Consider the following 24,648-nt stretch of genomic DNA (forward strand, 5'->3'; position numbering starts at 1 on the left):
CAAGGGCATGCTAGGATGCCTTATGACTAAAATAGAAACAAAGGTGAGAACACACAAGGGCATGCTAGGATGGTATGTTGTGGAGGGCACGGAGGGTATGGAAAGAGAAGATATAAGGTAGAATGGTTAGACCAAAATGTGTAGTTAGTCCATGTGGTTGTGATGGGGAAGTTGTTGGTTGTGCAGATGTGGTCTAAGGTGGAGCCATAGATTGTTGTGTTCTCTGTAGTTTGTTGGTGGAAGATAAACGATGATAGTAGTTCATGTAACTTTGCATAGCTTGGGTTCCTTATGTTGACGTCCACATTGAAATCACCTAAGATTAATGAAGGATAATTTTTTGTTGAGAACGACAAAACATTAGAGAGTGTGTGAAGAAAGGAGGAGAATGGGGTAGATGGCTTTAGATATAATATGATTATGGTGGGAGGGTGTATTGTGAGTAGATTGAGAGTTGTTGTTATCAATTCAGTGTCACAAAGGTAGAGATCACTTCATGCGTTTGTATGTTAATTGTTTCTGTGTAGAATAGATATGTCGGAGGGGCCACAAGAGTTAATATGTTTGTAGCTTGGTATGTTAATGTTTTGGTGTGTTTGCACTTTGGTGTGATAAGAGGCCCGCAATTAACTTAGGATCGCATGGTATCTGTATGGTCTTGCTACAAGTTGTAGGCCTCTTATCTTGTGAGAGGATAATTGAAGGTGCACCGGGTGTGTTGTTAAATACATGTTGATTGTGTCAATCTTTGTCTTTGTTTGAATAGAATAAGTGGGATACAAGGTTAGGTTGTGGGATTGGTTAAAAATATGCATTGTTTAAGAAGGCAATGTCAACATTAGTATGTTGTGATGTTCTTATTCTCTTGATGATATCAATATATGTTGTATCTTTTTGCTGCATAATGATGGTGAGTTCATAGCACTTTACGAGATGGTGCCAAAAGGATGGTGCAATTGCTTCAAGAAGTAGGTTCTCCTTAGAGAAAATCCAAGAGTCTCGCACTCGGCTGGCTTGGCAAAGATCACCACATAAAATAACATCCAAACCGCCAAAAGGCTTATCGTATGTTTTTTTGATGGCTTGGAGGCGGGAATCTACCATTGCAAACACATGTGTGGCCTATTAAGGAAACTTCGTTGAACACAACTAGTTTGAGGTCTTGGTAAAGCAAAGACAGGGTGTTAAGCTTTTCTGTGGACAATGATACGTTGGATGTAGTGATCGATGGTAGATGGAGTGCAGAGTGTATAGTTGTGCCTCCGATGTTGAAAGTTGTCTTCCTTGTGTATGCCATTAGCAACACTTTTATGAAGTCATTGCTAGAGTCAATTTTACGGTTGTATAGGCATAATAGTCCTTGTACAATCAAGAGGAGGGTGAATGTTTTGCCAGTCCCTGCTCCGCTGGTTAAGAAAAGGTGAAGGGCTTCTGTTGCGCACACTTCTTTTTTGATCATGACATCGTCGAAGAGCAGTCTTTGTTGGGTGTTGAGTTTTAAAATGCATGTGTAGTAGGTGTCATTTGGAAGTGGCATACTTCTTATTGCAACAATAGTGGGAGTGGGTTTTGTGTTATTTCTGTTAGGGAAGTCTTCGACAATGTCTACGTTGTTGGAGGAGGACAAGTTGGATTGTGCTAAGGATGTGGAAGGTGAAGATGACAAATGGTAGTTATGTTAAACATTATCTTGGAGTTTAGTTTCCTTGTTGTACTTAAGTTTGTTAGCAATGATCGTCGTTTTATTCTCTTGGTAAACATGTTTCCACATGAAACCTTGTTTAAGATGTTCTTGTTCGTCATGGATCCATGGTAAGAATAGAGGGCATTGTTCTCTGTAATAATCTTCGGGGGATTTGACAACATTGTGTCGCACATGGCGTATGATTTTATTTTTTTTGGTTTTTTTACAAATGTTTCTTTTCTTCGAGTAGGAGGCGACAAACTCAGCTAAACATAAAGCTTTTAGTAGGGAGGGACGATTTTGGTACTTGTCAATGTTGTTGTCAAAGAAGATGTTTGAGTTGTTTGGGTCCATTGCTTGTAGCAAGCCATGGTCATGTTGGCTTCCACGGCTTTGGAACTCGGTGACAAAAAAGAAATCTTTTATCTCACCAAGTATAGATGTGTCTTTTGTGAGAAATTTTTTGATAGCATTGAATCTATTGAGGTAAAAACGAGTTGTGGTTATAGAGTCACTTTGGATCAAATCTCTTGTGAACAAGGTTTCACTTTGGCCAAGTTGTCTAGTTGACGGATTGAGTTAGGGTAGTGCATCGAGAAGTGTTTTCCATTGTCATTCTGTAAGTGATAAGGTGATGAAGAAAGTTGGGGGGGGTCCTAATTGACGGATCATAGCAAAAGAATTTTTTTTGAGTTTTTGTTTGTAATCAGGAGATGTTTGCAAGGCCTCAAAGTCACGGTATCCAATGTGTGAGGATAGTATTTTCTCAGTGTTTGTGTTGTCCATCATTTGTGAAGCCATTAGTTTATTGTGGTCTAGCTTTCCTTTACACAAGCGTATCCAAATGGAACCTAAGACTCTTTGTGTCATTATTTTAGCAGTTTTGAAGAAAAGGTTCTCTAAGTATTGAGATGTTAGTTATTTTCTTCATGGGCCTCAAGGATACTAAAGTGGTGCAACCATTGTGAGGTTAGTGTGATTTTCTCTTTTATGTACATGCTTGTTGCTAGTAATTGTTGGGTAGCTTTCATTGTAAGTAATGGATGCACAACTCATGTTAAGTAGCCATGCTATCCTCTAGTTTGCGCTTTGTGCCTGCCAATATACTTGATTCCTCATGGAGAAAGCGAGGCAATACTTGTTGGGCATGATCAAGGTGAGCAAGGACATTGATAACGCTATCTCGCAAGCCCAATTGGCCATTGTATGCGAGCTCCCTTATTTTAGCAAAAGGTAGTCTTATGCTAACTAGTCGTGATTCAACATGGTTTAGTTTTTTGACTTCATCTAGGGTCTCATTGAATCCAATGGCATTTAGTTGAGAGTATAACACTCCATTTCTATTGTGAATGTCTATGCAAGATTTACAAAAGCGAGAATGCATTGGAGAATTAGTGCTAGTAGTTCTTCCCAAGGATGATATGTGAAGCAAACATCAAGCGTCCACATGCAGAACATGAGTGTATTGGTGCATCAGTTTATGCCTTCATATACAAGGTCACAAATTTACTTTAGGTTGAGATGTTCTCAACCTCGGCAGGAGGGTGTATAGGTTGATTATTTACTAGCTTCTTTTTTAGTCGTTTAACCTTTGCAGTGATTGAAGGGATGGTCAAAAGAATTCCTTCTTGGCAAGAGAACTTAAATTTCATGGAAATTGATATAGGCTATGCATTGGGCTATTGTGCAATCAATTCTACAAAGGCATGTGTGTGTTCAGTATCCCAAGAGTGGTATTTTCTTTTATGTTTTTTATTGTTTTCCCCCAGGTAAAAGAAAAGAGAACCATGACGCTCGATGACAATCATCTTTTGGAGTTGCATGGAGGTTTCTTTAGCATTTTGGAAAGTTATTTTCTTGGTATTATCAATTGGTGCACCATAAAGTTCAACTTCAATGTTTAGCTTCAATGCAAATGAGACGATATTGACTATGTCATGCACCAATCCAATAGATGTTTTGCATGTATCAAATATGTGGATCAAAATGAAGTTATTTTTTGTGTTGTCAGTTAAGATGCTCAAGAAAGGAGTGTGCACCTTATGTGTTATTAAGTTATCTTGGATTGCTTTAAACACTACAACCTTCATTTTTTTCTAGAGATGAACGGGATTTAACTATTTTGCTCAAAACAAGGAAAATGTCACTATTCGTAGGGTGACAATTTTAGAAGTCTATATTCAATTCATTTGTTTTTATGCAGTTGATTGGATTAGTTGGAAGTTGTAAATTTTCCATGGTGAATGCAACTATAAGTCGGAAAGCAAAGCGGGAACGAATTGTAGAACTATAGAGGAAGGAGGATGAGGAAGAGGAGAGACAGAGGCAAATAGTGCATGGAGACTAGGAGGAACAACCTTATGCCCCACTCCCACCCCCTTTGTTTCTCTTTCTTCCTCTCAAGAACTATAACTTTTATATAAGACTCTCTCTCTCTCTCTCTCTCTCTCTCTCTCTCTCTCACACACACACACACACACACACACACAAGCTTATTGAATGCCAAGTAAACTCTCCTCAAGGATGGGATAGGGCCACACGCACACGCACACACACACACACACACACACTCACAAATCATTCAAGTATCCCCCTTTTTTCTTTGGTCAAAAGGAAGTTTTTGGTGAGCCTTTCTTCGCTCACATATGCCTTACCACAGGGGACCCATTAAATAACCACACACAATCACAAATCCTTCAAGTATCCCCCTTTTTTCTTTGGTCAAAACGAAGTTTTTGGTGAGCCTTTCTCCGCTCACATATGCCTTACCACAGGGGACCCATTAAATAGCCTCATATTTTCTCTTTTTGGACCCCTCACAAAATGGCATCCTCTTGTACCTTACGAGAAGCTCAAGTGGGCGATTTTCTTTCCCTCTCTCTTGACTTACGGGACCATCTGAAGGTTGATTTCTCATGTTCTCAAGTCATGTACATGTTGTCGGCCCTTTTTTCAGCAACCTTTAGCATAATGTTACTACTCACTCTCCTTTTGGAATTACTTCTCAACCCGGTTGTACTCAATCCACACACGTACATAAAGCACCAAGATTAAACTCCACTTAGTAGGGGTTGCATGGTTGGCCGATCCCTGCCTAATCTAGCAATAATGGAGCACATGATATGCTTCTATGTTGGCCAAACGTGACATTACCTATCCGGGGTATGCTCATCTATCGAGATGGAGGAACATTGCTGAAGACATACTGCATGGGAGATAGTATTTTTGGCACTACATAAGCTTTGATGTGAGTACATGGCTAGCTTTAAATTATTCAACAACTCTTTTTATTAAACAATGGATTTTAGCAGGTATCCAACGAAACATAAGGTGGCATATGATTTAAATTATTTTCCAGTAATTTTTTCTAAAATGTAGTTCTATTTAGTTTCACCTAACCTAGCCGATTATAATATGGTCGTCTCTCTCTCTCTCTCTCTCTCTCTCTCTCTCTCTCTCTCTCTCTCTCTCTCTCTCTCTCTCTCTCTCTCTCTCTCTCTCTCTCTCTCTCTCTCTCTCTCTCTCTCTCTCTCTCTCCTCGCATATCTGCGCGTTGATTACCTGCAAGGATTCCCTGTTAGCCCACCACTCGAAGCTAGTGAGCCCCTTTGGAAGCTTTGCTATTCATGACTTTTCTAGATTCCTCATCCGAGCATCCCCCTTAAGGCATCTTTCCCCTCGTTAGTTAGCCCTTCCTGGTCACTTATTTTACAAACCCTACTAAGTTCATAGCATGGACATTTGCTATCCTTGGGGAGTTTCCTTGCTCGATAGCCCTTGAAAATCATTGTTTTGCACACCCAACTAGATGCATCGCATACTGTTGTACTCCGCGTGTACGCGCATGTGCACGCACACATGCACATGAAGTATACATCGATAATAAACAGCTACAACACTTGTGACATCACCATCAATACGTATGAGGTATCCTCATGAAGAACACTACAACCACCTGATCTGGGATAGTAGACTGGCTATCAGAACAACGAGAAGGTAAGTGCTCATGCATCTACTTAGAAACGGATTGTGACAATATTTCTAACACTGATGCATGTTAACTTGGTAAAATTGGACTCATTTGCATAAGTAAAGAACAGTTAATCATAAGGAAATTAGATGTGGCATGCTTATTTGAACTGTTGTTAATCAACTCTTTTGCAATCTATTGTCGGCTTATATGTAATGAAAATGGCCTATTAACTTTGAGAGTAGCGGAAATTAGAGAAGAAATTTTACTTTGTGAGCATAGCGGGTGAACTTAATTGATGGTAGCAACATAAACACAACGTTTAGTTAACTTGGCATGAACAATACTTTTGTAAGAGAGTGTAAGACCTAGGGTAACTGAACATAGGATCCTCCTCCCTACCGCCCCTTATATAGGCCTAGCTCCTAGCTCTTGCCCTAAGCGGATCCCCAGTCCACACTGGTCCAGTCCAAGCTCTTGGCCTAGGTCCCTGACCCCCTAAGTTGGGCCTTGCCCCGTAGGACCCTTGTCCTGACATTACTCCCCCCTCAAAGAAGAGTTTTCATCCTCGAAAACACAAGTAGTAATATCTTCTTAAGGATACTGATGTTTTCTGTATTGACGTCCCATACGTGAGCCAGTTGTTTGTATGGCCGATAATTGGTGCAGTGAGGAGGTTCAATGAAACCAAGAGCACCATCTTGATTTTCAACATTGTTGTCCATTTGCAACCTCTTGGGTCTAAATGGTAACTCCATTTATAACTCACTTGAGTATTGTAAAGGAGTAACCACAACTAAGAGTCACTTGGGTCTAAATGGTAACTCCATTCATAACTCACTTGAGTACTGTAAGGGAGTAACCACAACTAAAAGTTGTCCAAAGGCATAACCAGTTTTCAGATCTTCTAAAGGTACTGGAATAATGCAAGGAAACCTTGGTGTAACTTTCCATGCAGTTGTGAGCCAGATTTCCTACTCGTCTGAGTATCTTGAAAAGTTCATAGATAGGGAGTGTCCCCGTGTTAGAATTCTGAATAGTTTGGAACACAAAGAACTACATGTTCATCCCTAATGAAGGTTACTTGCCAACATTCTTTGTAAGCACACCTGGTAAGTCCTTGACGTATGAAAGTATTGACACAATCTCCAACCCCACCACAACAGGTGTTCAAAGTCGAAAACCATACTGAAGCAAATTCTAGAACAGGGAGAAAATCATCCATTCAGAAATGCGTTGTGCTAACGTATGCTCTTAGTAGATCCTTTAGCACAAGATTACTCCTTGTAATCTGCCTATCCCCTTGGATAACTGACAGTACTGAGGTGTGTTTTCCTTACGGTTTACAGACAGTCGTCCCAGATGATTGGTAAACGGGGAATCACAGTAGTGTATAACATTGGTGAGGAATCAACAATGTCTAAAATAACCATCGTGGTTAACTTGAAAAAATCCACAAACGCCCAAACCGAGCCATGACCTCTATTGGTGATTAGTAGACCCAAAAGTAATCTCATAGAGATAGTGTACATAGAGTGCAAAATGCTTTGTAAGCAACAACCTGAGGAATATGCATGCCGTTCCAAATCAGCCTTTGCTAAACACTAGGGCCCATAACACCTAGTGTGCATGCATTTAGCAAAAACTAACCCGAACCTGTATATCCATAATGATCCTTGCCAATACTTGTGGCAAATGTGATGCGCCTAGCGCGCATTAAAAGGAATGTAAATAGTTATGCAAAGAAACTAAATACTTTCAGTTGCAATCTTTTGCAAGCCTTGCCGAAACTTCTGAATCACAATAGAAGGTGAAACATTGATCACTTACAGACAATGAAACTTTTTCATTAACAACTTATAGCCTTGCTATATGTATAAACAACCATCTGTAATGTTGTTTAGCAATACTTGTACCTTACCAAGTCATTCTAAGTATCCGACAATTTCTGGCTATGAAATTGCTCATGATACGTAGTGCTAAAAACGGTCTAGAAAACAGATGTGACCAGCACCTAGGGACTTTTTCGTGACACATAATTGAAATAATGGCGCCAGTGTTAGTCCAAAGACTCATATTCTCCACATGTGGAATATGTCTCATGTAAGGATATGTAAAAAAGAACATCCTTCAAGTACAAGATGTACTTGTGTGTGGAGGTAACTGCAAACACTCTACAACCGGAGTGAGAGGGACCCTCATTAGCCTTGCTCCACACTGGCTAAACCGAACTCCTTGAGTTTCGAGACCATGTTGTATCCCATGTGACAACATGTGCCAAATTGCCGACATGCCCTTGGCATGGCTCAGTAACATTCAAGCGTACTTATATGTCTTGAAAAACCAAGCAAAGCATACTAAAAATGGAATAACACCAAATCAATAGATGCGTACCTGGAGATTTAAATGTAATGTACACTTACCTGTATTCAAATGGAGAGGAGCACGTCCCCTACCTGAAAAAACAAACAGCATTGCACTAGGAACCCTGGGTGTTGCGTTTGCAATCCAAGCCCTTGGATTAGAATCTATGTAGTCAAACCCCTTGGTAAGACTCTTTGTAGAAACTGCTCCACTAGTAGGTAACGGTAACCAACATAGTCAACCGTGTACAGAATGATTGGAATCAACTTGAAAAGTGTTTCCATCCGCTACCGCGTTTGGTAGATTGCAGAATTCTTTCCTTGAAAGTATAAGTGGGAGAGATCAACTGTGATCCTCAATGCAGATCAAACTATGATCCTTAATGCTTATGGGGTGATGTAGCAATCCCCCGCCGGATCTTATCCCAAAACAGTATGTCCATAGACACTCCATAGAGCTATAGAAAGAGCAGGAGTGTAACATTTAATGGTCTAAAAACTTATGTGTAGCGGAAATTAGCATGAACATAGTGGGCATTTCATTAGAATAGATTCCTAATGAGAATTACAAGAGTGCTTGGGTGGAGAGAGCAACAAAAAGCATAACACCTAGTTAGATAGCATCGACAATACTTTCAAAAGAGAGAGAAATTAAGCTATTGACAACAGTTGAGGACCGGATTTGCATGGAGCCGGTCCCCCCTCCAAAAGGCTTTGTATTATGGTTTCTCCCATCAAGAGAGACATTGTACAATACAATTCTTTGTGTTCCTTCAAGACTAGCTAGTGCAATGAAGATGAAAGCTTCATGCACAAAGCAAAACACTTAACAAACACAACTTTAATTATCCCCGTTCTCAGACCCAAGACCTCACACACCTTCGAAGATGGTGAGAGCTAGCAGGGTATGAGAGTAGATTGAGAGGAAGAAGGAGTATCTTACGAGAAAGATGTACATCTCCTCACATAATCACTCATATTAGCATAGCTTTAGCTTAGTAATTAGCTTGGTAGAGGAGATGAGCATGCATTGAAGCTTGGCTCTTGGTTGGATTTGCATCCACAAGCCAAGAGTGTGTCGTTGTAGGCTTCTATCTCACAATCTTGGAGTAGGTGATGAGCTCTCCATTAAATCTTGGGAAGAGATAGTCTTCTCTTTCTTCACACATGAGATTGTGTGAGTGTGTGTGTGATAATGCCTTGCAAAAATCAGCCCCCCTCTCTCTCTTGGGCGAGCCCTCTTGCTATTTGCTCTTGCTCCAGCCTCATTGGCCCTCCCCAAGTCAAGCCAATGACCATTAAGCAGCATAAGTGATAGCCTTTTGACATGTGTCCCCCTTTCCCCTTTTGTGAGAGCTTTAGGTTAATTAATAATTCAATTAAACTCTCATTGGACCCCTTTGCCTCCTGGCCAATAGGAATCAGGCAAGCCATTGGGCTCCTGAAGGCTCATTGGACCCCTTGGGAGACTGCCCAATAGTCATCTAGGAGACTTAATTCTCATTGGTTCTTTTATTAAGTGTTTTTTAAATTAATTAAACTAGATTTAATCTAGCTTAAATTTCATTGGTCCACCTCCAAGGACATCCAATAGGAATTGGGCACACCTTGTGAGCATCTGGGCTAGGGAGCTGACATGTGTCCCTAATTCCCTTTGTGTAAAGGGAGCCTGTGTGTGTGTGTGTGACTTTCTCTCTCATCCCCTAGAAGAAGGGCTCGCCCCCTCCCATGTAGGGATTGCAAAGACTTTTTTGGTACACACAAAGCATCCAATTTCCCCTAGGGTTGACCTTTGGACACAACCTTTGAATTTTGGAACCTTAGCATTTTGGAAGTCTTAATGGGCTGAACCTTAGGGTCTTTTTTAGCCCATTGTTGCACATGGCTCTTTTGCAGATGGCCCCCCCTTTGGATCCCTATTTTCCCTCCTTTGGATCCCTACTGTGGCCGGTCTGCTAGCTTAACCAATATTCTAGCTTTTTCTCCCCTGGCACTTCCCCACATTAAATGATCAGTTTAATATGAGAAAAACATTTAGGAGAATTAGATATTGATTATTATGACAAGGAGACCCACACAATTGAAATGCCGAGCTCTTATGGACAGCCATGTTGTCGCAACTGATTGCTGCATCTAGACTTTCTTGTAGAGATCACCTGATGTGAGTTGAAGATTATCAAAAACTCAACTTGAGTGTCGCACTGAAAACATGTAGTGCAAAAATGACACCCTAAACATCCGTAATGACAAGACTCTTGCTTGTCTATTAACGTCGATGTGTACTTCCTTGGGTATATCTTGAAAACAATCACCGAAAGAATGCCAATAGTTGGGTCTTACCCTTGTCCAGACATCGGCTCTTAGCCTATTTGGCTCATAGTCCTTATGCAAAAGTGTTCAATCGACTAACCGATGAAGACTAATTTGAGTAGCATCTTAGCCACATGCTAGCTGTGAGTTAGAGCACCTGGGCTCAAGCTGACTCACGAGTAGAATATGTAACAAAAGCTTTTTAGAAGAGTTTCGTTATTGTTGAAAGAAATAAGAAAAAGAGAGAAAAGAAGAGCATGCTGGGCTGAGGAACTTTCCTTAAATTTGTAGAGTGTGTGCCCAGAATGTGTGCTCTTAGACATCTTATGCCTGAATTGCAGCTTATCCTATAAGCATTCCACAATCTGTCTGTATGACGCTCTCATCGAGAGAGGCAACAAAAAACACAAGTTAAATCTTGACCATCTACCGTGTAGGGTCGTGACTGTATGAGGATGACTTGAAAGGGGCACCTTGCCGGTGAATCTACACAAAATTTTAGGTTCTTTTTAGTATTGTTGAGTGTTGATAGCAACCAACCATCCATCCATACTCTGTTGGAATTGGAGCTTATCTCTTGAGACAGCTAATTCCAGTGTTGGAAGATTTCAGCTTCTAGTGTAGGGAGATTTCAGACAGTAGACTGGACAGGAATCAGAAACTAGACTGGGATGTGGATACTGAAATAAGAATCAGACTTATGTACTGGAAATAAGGTTCAGATTCACATTCAGATTCAGAAGACTGGACGAGAAGTAAGTATAACTGGAATATGCCATGATTGTAATTATAGATCAAGGTTACAGTGAATATGATTTACAAAGAGAAAGTACAGCCGACAATACTGCCAATGATTCTCAAGTACAAGTACAGCCAAGGCGCTAACCCAAATGATAATAATTGCCAACCCGATTACAATGTAATGGACCCTATTTATACACTTCGGGTTTACTGTAGTAATTACCATAGTAACTACTAAGTAATTAGCTGCCCATCTCTTAAGAAGACATTCCCACACAGTGAACTATCCAGCCGTCTACATCCTTCCCTTCTTTCTTGAATTTTGGCAAGATTCCAAAATTTTTGAAAAATTCCCCTATCTGATTCTGATGTGAGACTGAAAAATCCACCGTCTGGTTCTGATGTTGGGAATCCGGCTTGACCACTGACAGAATGGCCATACAAAGATTGTGAGTAGGCAGCTGAAAAGGTCAAGGATTGAGAGAGGCAGCTGAAAAGGCCAAGGTGGAGCTCTCACCAGGTCAAGGTGGCGCTCTCATCAGGCCAAGGTAGAGCTCTCATCTCCACCTGCCTGCTGAGGAGAAAAGTCGCCACTGAATTCTGAGATGGAACTACCCAGTATCCTTCCATTGGACCGTCTTCCGTTTGCCCTTTGACCTGGAGGGTGCCTGAGAAGTCCCAGTACCAGCATTCTCCTTCTGAATCAGTCGGTAAATGGCCTCATGCTCAAGCTGATCCCGCCGGTCGATGGTCATCTCTACTTCATAAGGCGTGAGGGAATGATAGGTTTTGGTGTCAAGATCTTAGAGTGTACGCCTGCCCTTGCTAAGTCTGGTTCTGGCCAGTGGTTCTGGACAGCTTATGACAATGCGAAGCAGTATGGATCCATCCTTCTGGAAGAGGCTGATTAGTTTTGACTCAAGCTTCAAAAAGAATCTCAGCCATCTCCCTGTACTGTGGTGCCAGACCCGGCTTTGCTGCAATGTCTTTTTCAGGCAATTTAGAAGATTCGACTGTAAGTTGTAGCAACTGATTAGTAATCCTGGTCAATCCTCTAACTTGAATCTTCCACTGGCCCATACACAGCTGGATCCTATGCATCTCCTCTTTCAGTGCCTGAATATCATTGATTTGGAGAGCATCACTGAACATCGTTTGCCAAGTCTTCCATTCCACAGTCGATCGCTCATACCAATCCTGAAGCTCATCAGTGATTTTGAAGTATGTAAGGCGATCGGCTAGTTCTGGATGTTGAGGATACAGTGCTTGAAAGAATCTTGGCAGCTCTATTTCTCTTGCTGGAAGCATACAAGAGAACTGGAGAATCAGGCACAAATTCTAAGAAATTGAGAACAGCCTGGTTCTCTTGTTGCATCATCTTTCTGGTGATTCTCACTAGCTAGAACAATATTCGGAGAGCAGTTGCCTGTGCTCCGACTGACATTCTAGTATGAGGTCCTTTGCTAGTGGTTGTCTGGTCCTCAAGAATGGCTTTGACTCTTGATCCAAAACACCTCTGGCAGTTTGCATTTGCACCAAAACTTCCTTGAGTTGTACCCTAACATCCTTCATACATCGGTAAGTTGGTTTGTTACCCAGCAGAAGTTCTAGTTCCAGGGCAAGGGAGCGACAATCTGCAGTAGACTGCCTTTGCAAGTGCGGTTTTGCCACTCTCTCATCAGCATTGAGTATCCATTCAGGAACTCGTTCCAGCAGCTGGACTGTACTAAGATGTGCAGATAAATGGCAAGCTTCTTTATCATGGAAAGCTGCCGATTTCCAATGTTCCACCATTTCCCTGGCTCCAACATATAGCCTTTGAAATCTTTCCAAGTCAGACAAGAGATCATCATCCTCCAGATACCGTCTGGTTATGGAGGCATGTTGATGTCTCAATTGCCTATTCAAGGTAATGAGCTGCAGTGAATGTTGATGATCAACAACTGGTCCCTCATCCTGCACTTTCATTTTCCCTTTAGCATCTCTGCTGAGTTGGGACTGATCAGTTGGCTGATTCCCAGGGTGACTGGGCTGCTGCTCTTCAGTCTGTTGTTTACCCGACTGATGCCCTTCATTCTGTCCTTCCTGCTGGCCCTCATTCTGGCCTGGCTGGTCTGGCTGTGACTGGCCTTCTTCAGTTGGCCCTGTACCACCAGTACCAGGTCCTGGGGGTGGAGATGGTGGTGGGGCATCATCATCATCATTTGTATGCCCTGCTTCTTGATCATCCTCCTCCTGATCAACTTCATCTTCCTAGTCTTCTTCTTCCTCATCCGGAGAAGTCTACTGCTCAATATAATCTAATATAGCTTGATTCATCAGAGCAGTATTATACTCAATCACCTTGCCCTGCAAATCACTCTGCATAATTTCCATCAAGGACTTCAAATTCTCTAAATTAAAAATAGCATTGCCCGATGGATTTAGAATTTCAGCCAAGCTGCTATAGATGTATCTTTCAGTCAGAGAGGCCTTCAGAGCTGTATGGTGCATTAACAGGTTTTTGAATTCTGCCCGCTTCATCCTGAGCATTGTTTCAGCCCGCTCTGCAGCTCTTAGTGCTTCATTTCGTTGATTCTTGATGATCATTATTTCAGATTCAGCCTTAGCTAACTTTTTGTTTAACAACTCATTAGTCCTTTCTGAATGAGCTTCCAATACCCTGTGTTGTATGTTCTGCTCCTCCCGGGCTTTCTGGAGCTTTTCAATATGATCTTGTGCCTTCGTCAAGTCAGCTTTAAGCTTTTTGACTTCATCTTCTGATCCAGCAGCCTCCATCAGTTGTCCCATACAACTGACAATGGTATTCCAAGAAGACTGTATGAGGACTGAACATCTGTCTTTGACTGTGGTTGGATCAGAATTAGCAGGCTCATATATTTTCACTGGAGCTATGTAGGGTAAAGTTGCATAATCAACTTTGCGTAGCAGAAGATGCCCTTTCAATTGTTTAGTCTGCATTTGCTGCAACTTGTCCAGTTTTACCAGTTGCAGAATGTTTCCAGTATTTGGAGTAGGAACTCCACCTGGAAGAGTCGAGGAAGCTGGACCTTTCCCCTTGTCCATTTGGCTCTTGCTTTTGTCCCCTAACTGGTCTGCTATCTTCTCAGAAGTGGCTGGCTTGGCCTGATCTTTTCCAGAACCAGTAGCAACTGCACTTTGTGCTACTGACTCGTTAGGCACCGTCTTCTGAGCAGATTGCTGCTCTGTCTTGCTCACTACAGCTTTCTTAGTATTTACTGTCTTGACCTGGCTTTCTATCTGCTTCAAAAACTCACTACTCTATGTCAGTGTAGTCTTTGGCTTCTTTGAACTGCCAGCCTGTTCTGCAGTTGCTTTCCTTTCCAGGTCTGTTGAAATAGTTTGACTGTCCGTTTCTTCGTCGTCTGAGGACAACTCAATGTTCTTCGGCTCAGAAATTGGCTTCTCACTCCAAGCCTTCTTTACCTGCTCATTAACATCTGCAGCAGTAGCCCAATAAAGGAATTGCCAAACATACCAAGCTTTGAAAACATTTTGAGATTTTAGCTTGGCAGTTTGCTGGAGTACATTGTGCGAGAGAATTTGACAAAGGTTAATAGGAACCTGTGGATCCAATATCTTGGCCAACAGCATAGCAAAAAGTTTTTCGGATACATACGTTGGGTTGTTTTTAAGGCTTACTGCTTCGGCTACAAACCTGTAAGCCGTGGAAGCTTCCAGTCCTGCTACTGGAACTCCTTGACCACTTGCCTTGCGCTTACGTTTAGCCGCTTCATCCTCCTTCAGAGCTATACTTATCTGCTGTGCAGTTGCCACAGATGGTTTGGGCTCGTTGGGCATTCTGAATGCAAAAGCTATGGTTTCTGATGTCACCGACACGTTCCTACCATTTATCATGGCACTGCCATCTTCAGCGTCGAAAGAATCAAGAACTTGCTTGATGATGTCTGCGTCAAAAGCAATTCTTGTAGCTTGCAACACAACTTGAAGATCCCAGAGTTGTAGCAGAGTCATTGCTTGGTCAGTGAATACATAACGCTGGATTTTACTGTGCGGTATAATGGGAAGGCTTGCCTTTGCAGCAGCAACTATGGCCTGGGTTTCCTCAAGAGACTCCTACATCTTCTCTGAACGTTTCCTTCTACCCATACACTATGAAGACGATGACGATGAAACAGACGAAGGAGAAGAAGACTTACTTGTCGTGTCAAAGCCGTTTCCTGGTGTCGGTGGCAAGGCTAGCTGACAGTCAACTGTCTCTTCAGAGGTCAAGGTTTGCGGCTGTAGCGAAGAAACCTCGGAGCTTGGCGATGGCGAATGGTTAACAGGAGGAAAGTGTCGCGCAGGGGATTTATGAGAAAAAATGCTAACTCTCCTGAGTGTTATACGTGTTCGCGCCATAAAAGCTCCACCACTCGCCATTCTTAGACTTGTGTGCATCGCTGCTGTTGTGGCAGACATGCATTGGACAAGACTGCGACCCATCCTTGAAATAATTACTACTGGTGTGCCATCTGACCGTTGGGCGCTTAAAAATTGGAAAATGTGTCCCCACTGATACTGGACTGATTTCCAGTTTGGCTCGACCATACTGGTATTGATTCTAAGGTCAGCCTGATCTGGTTCTTTTGGTACTGGTTCTGAAATGGAACTGGTTTCACATGAAAAAGTCCAAAAGTGTATGATTCTGGTATCTCTTGATCAAAAGTTCCAGTTCCTTAGTACCTTGTTCTTACCCAGTTTCTCTTGCCTCTGAATAATAAAGCTTGATCTTTGCCCCATTATATACTCATGGCAACAATAATCCAGATAAATCCTTCAGTCTGACTATGCCATTGGAGAAGACCCAATCTACCTCAAATAGTCCTGCCCAGGAAATCTTCAGGTTTGGCTTCTTTGGACCTAGTCTAGACTGATATAGAAGCACTAAGTCTCCTTTATGGAATTCTCAAACTTTAATTCGGCGATCATGCCAGTGCTTCCTTCGTTGTTGAACAATTTCTTGTTCCAACATAGCCCGTTGCCTGAGTTCATCTATTTGCATCAGTTCATCTAGCCGTTTTTTAAGATTATGGTTGAAGTCTAAACCATACTTCACAGCCATTCTCAGACTTGGGATCACAAACTCCATAGGAACCACAGCTCCCGGGGGATTCACTATGGATTTTCGTATGGTAACACGTGAGTGTACAAGAGGGGGGTTTTTAGAGGTCAGACATAAGCGTATACAATAGGGGTAGCCCCCCATTATTTCATGCTCGTACCGTATGCATAAGGGAGGGGGGGGCCTACCCCGTGGGGGGGGGGGGGATATTAAGTGGTTATGCCATTAGACACATACCCTAACAAGACAATTAAAGAATCTTTCACATGAGGGTGTTCTTGGTATTTCAAAGAGTTAATTCACTCCACTAGCAAACTAAGATAGCTATATCAATGAGAAAATATGGTACCTCCCTGTCCTTTCCCTTAGCTAACATCTTAAAGACTAGTTCAACAAGCTTCTAGATTTGTTGGGGTTAATGCTACCATAAACTTGACTAATCTTCTTCTATGTAGTCAGTAGGCATCAATATCTTGGACATTCAAATCCTCATTAGCCTCTTCAACATCATCATCATCAATACCACCGTCTGCATAGCCCGTGTCTCCACATCTGCACCCTCATTTTATTTATTGTTTTCTTCTTACACATCGTCCAAGTCACTCTTCTCTTCTTCTTCTTCTATGCAAACTCAGTAGCAACACCAATGGCATGATCAAGAGCTTCTCCTGCACCCACGATACCAGCTTTACAACCATCATTGTAATCTATAATAAGTTTCCCAATCTTTGCCAATCAGCGGATGCAAGTTGAGGGTGTGTCTCCAGATGCAATGTTGTCTCATGGAGTGCATTGATTGGAGGATATGTCCAACAAGGTTAGGGAGATTGTTTGTCTCTTTGTGGGTGCCTTGGTCGTCATGTATGCCAAACGTGATGCACTTCATAAAGCACAGAACGTGTTTGAGGAGCTTCCTATCGGGGATGTCATCTCTTGAAATGCACCTATTGCGGGGATATGCACAACTTGGGGAGGTCCACGGAATGGAGGCAAGGGTGGCAAGCATGGGGTTTCCCCTATTCCCCGGAGATGCAACCACTTTCGCTTGCATATCGACAACATGGCAAATACCCAAAAAGTTATCTGCAAAGACGCATGTCGGCAATTGTCACAACCGTCACACACACATACACATGTATCGGTGGTAAGAGCGAGCGAGAGCTAGTAGATGTAACTTTGAGTAGTACCCTTTTTGGCATGGGCGACACTGAAAGTAAGAGCTGAGTCGCACCCTGTGCGAATGGGGGGAGTGGGATGAAGCAATTACCCAAGCTTAGTAAAGCCGCTTTCTCTGCCTCGGTTGTAGAAGCCTTGCTACAATTCTATTAGAGCTATGAGAAAGGGAGGGGATACGCTATATTTCTGCAGACTCTCGCTTCTCCTTGTTTCTCGAACCATCTCGCCCTGCACCCCTCCCACAAATGGAGAACCTTGGGAAAGGGTTTTAGAGCCGAGTCGCACACAGTGTGAGTAGGGGCAGTGGGGGGAAGAGAGGGATTCAGGTCGCACCCAGCGGTAGAATATCAAAGGTCGAAATTGATAGAAAATGTTGGGCCATTTTGATTGGGCGAGATGGTTCGAGAAACAAGGATAACTTGCACCCCTCCCACAAATGGAGAAACCTTGGGAAAGGGTTTTAGAGCCGAGTCGCACACAGTGTGAGTAGGGGCAGTGGGGGGAAGAGAGGGATTCAGGTCGCACCCAGCGATAGAATATCAAAGGTCGAAATTGATAGAAAATATTGGGCCATTTTGATTAGTTCTCCTCTCCTTGCCCTACGTAGACTGACGCATTGTCAGTGTTTCTCCATCGCTGGACCCCTACTCCCGCGCAAGCACAGTTTCTCTCTTTGAGCCTCTCTCTCTCTCTCTCACACACACACACACACGCATGCACGCGCACGCATACACACACACACACAATAAAATTTGTGCTGCGAGTAGCAGCATCGCGATGGAGGACGTGTGTGAGGGCAAGGACTTCAACTTTCCGCTACAGGAGGAGAAGGTCCTAGCCCTTTGGAAGAAGTTGGATGCATTCAAAAGATAGTTGGAGCTGTCTGAGGGCAAGCCCGAGTACATCTTTTATGATGGACCGCCCTTTGCAATAGGTCTCCCACATTATGGACACATTCTAGCTGGGACAATAAAGGATATTGTTACATGGTTTCAAACAGCAAATGGCTGCCATGTGACTCGCCGGTTTGGCTGGGACTGCTATGGACTCCCAGTTGAGTTTGAAATCAACCAAAAGCTTAACATCAAGAGCACCAAGGATGTGCTGAAACGGTTTGATCTTGTGTGGATCTTGTGCGCGAAAACGGTTTGATCAATAAGCCAGTAAATGGATCTGATCAGACCAGTGGGTTTGACTCTACAAGGCCAATTCTGGATGCTAAGGAGAGGGCATCCTCTCTCCAGAAGAGGTGTGCTGATTATGGCAATGGCAGGCAACAACAGAGAATCGAGGGATCGGATCTAGCTACGACAAACAATGGTCTTGGCAATTGTGTCGAGCATGTCACTGTTATGTACCACACCACTAATGGGACTGGTGTTATGTGTGAGAGCAATGGTCTAGATTGCAACAAGACTAAGGCTGAATGGCCTCGGATATCCGTTAGCCTTTCCCGGAAAGAGAAGGAGGAGGATTTTTTTCTTTTTAAAGGCTCAAAACTTCCACAGCGGCCTAAGAAACGGCTCAAAGTGGTGGAGAAGGCTCTCTTGGTAAGGCATCTTGCCAGTTAGAATATCTCATCAACACTGTTGAGAGTGTGTCTTAACTGTAATTATATCTCCTTGCAGTTTTGCACTCCAAGAAATTGGCTAAGTGATATCTCCCGTGGTCGCTACGATGTGAGAGAGAAGAAAAGCACAAAGAAGGTATGTCTTTACAAGTCTTGAGAAGCAATTGCTCTATTTTCCTACTTCTTGCTTTAGTTATATGTTTCTTCTTTGCAGAAACCTCGAGGTCTCAAGGCTATGGACAGTGCAGAGTCGGACTCAGAATAGCTTTTGAAATTCAATAAGTGTTTTCAGCACAAAGAAGAGGTTTTATATTGGAGGAATGTATGGTGTCTCAAGCATGACTTTTGGGGTCGCACTCTTTGTAATGTTCTACCTTATGGATGGATGCACCCTCATGTAAAGTTGTGGTTGCATTTGTCCTCTTCTTCATGTACTCATCCCAGTGATCTGTAGAGCTGTCAGCATGTCTAGCCATGTTGATTCTGCTATTCTTGCATGACAGGCAGCTAGAGTCAGTAAGCTGAAGGCTAGGCTACCTATGCCTTCCTTTTAGTGGCACACACAACCAGGGTGCCACTAGGTATATTGAGAAATTGGAGCATTCTCTTGTAAAGTTGAAGACAAAATCAGAGACACCTAGAATGGGTACTGCTCTGATAAATTTTGTTCATGATGTGAAACTGAATTATATATGATGGTTATAATCATACTGGCTTCAAAGCCAACGCATTTTATCAAATTTGTGGCCTTCTTGGTTTTACATAGTTCAAAAAATGAAGATTCATAATCCATGAAATAAATCTGTAGCTCATAGCTAGTTTGCAAGAGCCTACATGTAGAGATCAAGGACTTATAATGAGTTTTAGGCTTTTGCTATCCCATCGAGTTCTCTGTGATTCTTCCTTTCTTCATGTATGGAGGAAGCTTTACTTATGGGCCATATGTGGTTTTATGTTTTACAATTGGCAAGCCTTGTGATGCTTTTCAGAGAGATTGCTACGGAGTAATGGAAAGCGAGTTTGGACAACTATTGTAAGTGATTGAACATTATGCTCAACAACATTATGCTCAACAAATAGATGTGCTCGGTGCTTGATCAATCTGTTTACTTTTCAGGTTCCTGCTTGATAAAACATCTGGTACACTGAATGCAAGGCGATTGCTCTGACGAGGTCAAGCAAGGTTCAGATGGTATTGGGGATACAACTGCAATACATATTGTAGGCTTGGAGGGGCTTTTGCATCGATAAGGTCTTTCTCTATGAGGTATGTTACGTGTTGTTACTGGAAATGGTCGGATGACTTGTTTCTCACTCGGTAAAAGTTTGGATTGAAGACAAGTTTTCTATTGCATTTTGAGGCATGACACACAAGGTACTCATCAGCTGTTTGCACAAAGCTAGCTTCAGTGTTGCTGTGTATCAGTATATTACCCTCTGCAACACAGTTGTCAATACTAGGTCATTGGTATTTGAGGGTAGCAACCTCATTCGTCCCTTTCTCTTATTTGTACATTTGTCAATACTAGGTCATTGGTATTTAAGGGTAGCAACCTCATTCGTCCCTTTCTCTTATTTGTACATTTCTTTTTTCTTTGCTTTTTATTCCTGTGTTATCCCCTCTAGAAAAATTGTCGTCAGCCTACCTCAATGAACAGATGAGGTGGATTCCTTGTGATTCGGTCTTCTTGGCTTGTTGAATCAATGTTGATAGCAGTTGCAATAGAAAGAAGGTAAGGATTATACATTCTGTGCTTCAGTGACACGAATGCAGGGGAAGGTGGGTGATTGGTCTGACGGGGTGGTTGGTAGTGGCTACAACAGAAAGTACAAGATTTTACATCCGCTCTCCAGACTGGAGTATTTTCCATTATTTCAACTAATCTATTCTTGTAAATTAGCTCTCGAGTCTCCATCAATGATGTGATTTAGCATGAGCCTTCGGTGCTAATTGGTGAGTTAGAGAGAGAGAGAGAGAGAGAGAGAGAGAGAGAGAGAGAGAGAGAGAGAGAGAGAGAGAGAGAGAGAGAGAGAGAGAGAGAGAGAGAGAGAGAGGGAGGGAGAGAGAGTTTCTGCACACTCTCACAGTAAGGTTTCTTTTGTTTAGTGGGGATGTGGAAGTATTTTTGCACTGTCGAAGATGTAAATGGCATTTTCTTCCAGTGGTAACTTTTCAGGAGGATTTCCACGAACAGGAATGGTGCGACTAGAAAGGCCTCCTTCTTTGAACTCCAGCTCATCTCCAACGACTCCCCGCCCTAAGGCCATACCTACGGCGCCTTCGCTAGGCAGGCGAGCAAGTCGGAATGGAAAAGTTGACAATGGAGGTTGTTACTTTATCATCGAACTGTGCATTTTGCATGACAGAACTTGCATTCTCATTGAGTCAAAAGAAAGAAGGAAAGTACAGTAATAAGATTTGATTAGGTTCAATTTTCATTTTTATGTAGTACATTCCTCTTCAAAGATATCTTTTTCATGTCCTTTCGGGGCCTCCTTTCCATCTCTTAAATCTTAAACTCATGCAAGTCTACGTTCAGTGTCAGGAAGAGTAAGAGTTGTTGTGCGACTTAGGCCCAGGAACTCTGAGGAGCTAAAAAATGATGCTGATTTTACTGATTATGTGGAGTTGATGCCAGAGGTCTTCTTCTCATTCCCTACCTTGTTGCTTCATGGGAAACTTTACCGGCATTAGCTCAAGACAAGTTCTATATTGTGCCAATGCCTTGTCTTAATCGATCTGTCTTTTGCACTAGTCACAGCTGAAGCGACTGAAGCTGAGGAAGAATAATTGGGACTGTGAGACGTTCCAGTTGATGAGACTCTGAATGAAACTGCTTCTCAAAAACGAGTCTATGAAGTAGTGACAAAGCCTGTGGTTGAGGTCCTTCATTGCCCCCTGCCATTTTCAACCCATTTTGTTCAATAGATAGTGTTATAGACAGGGAAATAGAGTCTTTGGGTGCTTGTTCTTCGTGTCTAAAGATATTTGCTTAGATGTTGGTTTGGCTTGTGATAGTGGCCTGTTTTGCAAGATATTTTGTATGTTATGTTTAAAACTCTATCTGATTGTATATACTTGGCATCCCTCTTCTTTTTGCTTGCAGAGTGTGCTAGAGGGGTATAATGGCACTGTCCTGGCATATGGTCAAATAGGCAACAGGTAAAACTTTCTTTCACCCTTGGCAAGCTTGGGGAGGAAGATGATGCCGACCGTGGAATCATGGTTCGAGCCATGGAGGATATTCTTGCAGATACATATTCTGAGCAAGGTTCAGTAACAGTCTCATATCTGCAGGTGACTGCTTTTGGCCTCAGTTTACTCCGTACATGTACATGCTTTGTAATCTCCTTAAACCAAAGATACCTTAAATACATTAGTCTTCTTGAATGTTTGTGTTCCTAGAGAAATGCCTTTCACCTGTTAGTTTTGCAACGATGTATTGTGGTGCGCAGTTGTGCTTCATTTTGAACTTGTTAGGGTGTATAAAATTAATCAATTAGCTTCAAAATTCAGATGGCTGAACTTGAAATTTTTTTAGGATGGTTTTCTTACTCTGAAAAGGAGGCGCACCTCCCAAGAGCCTAATACTGGTTTATAGTGTACACCTTTTAATGAATCTTTGAGTTGCAAATACTGCTGTTTTGGGCCAATGATTCGCCCCACCCTTGACTGCATGCAGCTCCTATATCTGGCTGAACATACAACTGTCCATCTCAAGATGAAGTTTCTGTTGTTATGCAACCAAAGGCAAATAACAGACTCGCTGCATTTTCCTAGTTTCTCAGGCACTTCATAGCCCTTAGATGAGACAATCACTACAGTTTTCCTTATGGAAACCATATGGGGGATGCATACGGTTATCAGACTTTGGAATATAGTATGATTTAGATCCCCAAGACATTCTATATGTCGGATACCATACTTGAGGTTGACTATGCTGTAAGGTCAGAGTAATGTGTCCAACTTGTTGAGGCCAACCTGCGCTCAAAAAGGACTTAAAGAGTCTAAAAGATTCTATACAATCTGAGTTGAGCTCTTGTTTAGCTAATATGGATTGTACCTGATGGGGAACAAAAGAACATGCTTCTTGTAACCTTTAAGTATTTTTTGCAGCTTGAAATTGGCCGCCCACTCGCTTGAGAAACTTGCGCTCCTCTTTGGCTATTGTTGAGTCTAAATTTCAATTTGTCATAAACAGAAAGAACGGTAAATGTGTTTGATCATATCTTACACATATTGTACACCAAATAATGTTTGATTATGAAAGTGTGGTAAATTTACCATATGAGTATGAAAAAAACTATGCACAGGCTAATATTGCTAACATCCCTATCCATTGCTGCATGCCCTGTATGGGGTTTTTATCAAGTTAGAGACGTGGACCATGTTCCAGATGTGTCCCTCTAGTATTTATGGTGTTTTTTTCTAGGCCAACATTTAGTATGAGGAGTTTCTTGAGGAAATTTTGGCTCAAGGAGTCAAAATGTGGGGTTTCAATGCAGAGATTGGTTGGAATTCTACCCGAGACCATACATTGGCTGGCAAAGGGAGCCACCATGAGACCATAAGCAACAACAAAATGTTGTAATGAAAGTTGTAATGAAAGCCATGTATGCTCCAACCGAGCCATGGCATGCAACCCTAGACCATACATTGGCTGGCAAAGGGAGCCACCATGAGACCATAAGCAACAACGAAACGCCAAGACTGTCTTGACCCTTGGGGTTGCCACCAAGGATAAAGCCCTTATGGGCCATAGCAGAAAAGACATTTTAGTTTGTTAATAGTCCCTTCATTTAGGAGCCCTTTAGGAGGAGGACTTGCAAACAAGGAATATTGGCTTTAAACTCGGATATGTGAGTATTGACTATCACAACACTTGGAATATACTTGCAAACAGGGATTATTTGCTTTAAAATCGGATATGTGAGTATTGACTATCGATTTTTACCTTTAGTTCTTCTAGCTATCCATAAAGCTTTCTTTTCTATGTAGTTACAAATTTTATAGTCTCAATTTCTCACATGGTCATATGGCTTGACAGGGTGTGTTATCTTGAGCTATAGTTTCTTGCCAAGACACTTCTAGCATACCTTGGGTCTGTGTGTCACACATACATAGTGTCTTTATTTGTATATAATTACAAATATGGTCTCAATTTGTCACATGGTCATATGGCTTGATTGGGTGTGTCATCTTGAGCTATAGATTTTTACCTTCAGTTCTTTTACCTTTCAAAGCGATTATGGGTCACATTAGGTTAATATGGGACACTTCAGTTCTTGTAGCTATCCACAAGCTTTCTTTCTATGTAGTTACAAATTTTATAGTCTCAATTTCTCACATGGTCATATGGCTTGACCGGGTGTGTTATCTTGAGCTATAGTTTTGTGCCAAGACACGTCTAGCATACCTTGGGTCTATGTATCACACATACGCAATGTCTTTTTTATGTAGGGCATACCACCACTCTGAAGTTAGATTACTTTGACTCTATTGAGAATGTGTTTGATTTTAATGTGTAAGACAATCCTTATATCTCACGTGGGAGCCCAAGATGAGGTTGACATTTTTTTTGGAAAAAGAAATTATGTGATGAAAATCCCATGTGGGAGCCCAAGAAAAGGGTGTATTGATTTTTTTTTTGGAAGAGGTCTGTGTACAAAGGAGACTGGCTAAATTTTTAGGATTTATATTTATGTGCAAACTCAAAATCAAATACTGATGGTGCTTTTTTAAAAGTT

The 24,648-nt window shown here is 42.0% G+C and overlaps 2 protein-coding genes across 2 annotated transcripts; both read left to right on the forward strand.

The window, feature by feature from the left end:
* Positions 1-18,454: 18,454 nt before the first annotated feature.
* Positions 18,455-19,218, forward strand: LOC147419173 (uncharacterized; the record flags this gene model as incomplete). Its single annotated transcript, XM_086505783.1, has 3 exons — positions 18,455-18,880; positions 18,959-19,036; positions 19,115-19,218. Coding segments are annotated over 3 exons (555 nt in total), but the record flags the coding sequence as incomplete, so codon positions are not given.
* A 2-nt stretch (positions 19,219-19,220) lies between these two features.
* On the forward strand, positions 19,221-20,069 carry LOC147419174 (uncharacterized). Its single transcript, XM_086506025.1, has 5 exons — positions 19,221-19,297; positions 19,404-19,416; positions 19,532-19,546; positions 19,890-19,933; positions 20,018-20,069. The coding sequence occupies exons 1-5, from the start codon at positions 19,221-19,223 to the stop codon at positions 20,067-20,069; spliced, it is 201 nt and encodes a 66-aa protein (XP_086362151.1).
* The last annotated feature ends 4,579 nt before the right edge of the window (positions 20,070-24,648 follow it).

The sequence above is a fragment of the Adiantum capillus-veneris genome, chromosome 29 (genome assembly GCF_014529385.1).
Source record: "Adiantum capillus-veneris isolate H3 chromosome 29, ASM1452938v2, whole genome shotgun sequence".
Classification (NCBI taxonomy): Eukaryota; Viridiplantae; Streptophyta; class Polypodiopsida; order Polypodiales; family Pteridaceae; genus Adiantum; species Adiantum capillus-veneris.

Excerpts from the sequence above, each read along its gene's own strand:
- LOC147419174 (XM_086506025.1), top strand. The coding sequence starts at position 19,221 with ATGTATGGTGTCTCAAGCATGACTTTTGGGGTCGCACTCTTTGTAATG. Across the intron at positions 19,934-20,017 it reads AGCGAGTTTGGACAACTATT|GTTCCTGCTTGATAAAACAT; the intron begins GTAAGTGATTGA and ends TTTACTTTTCAG.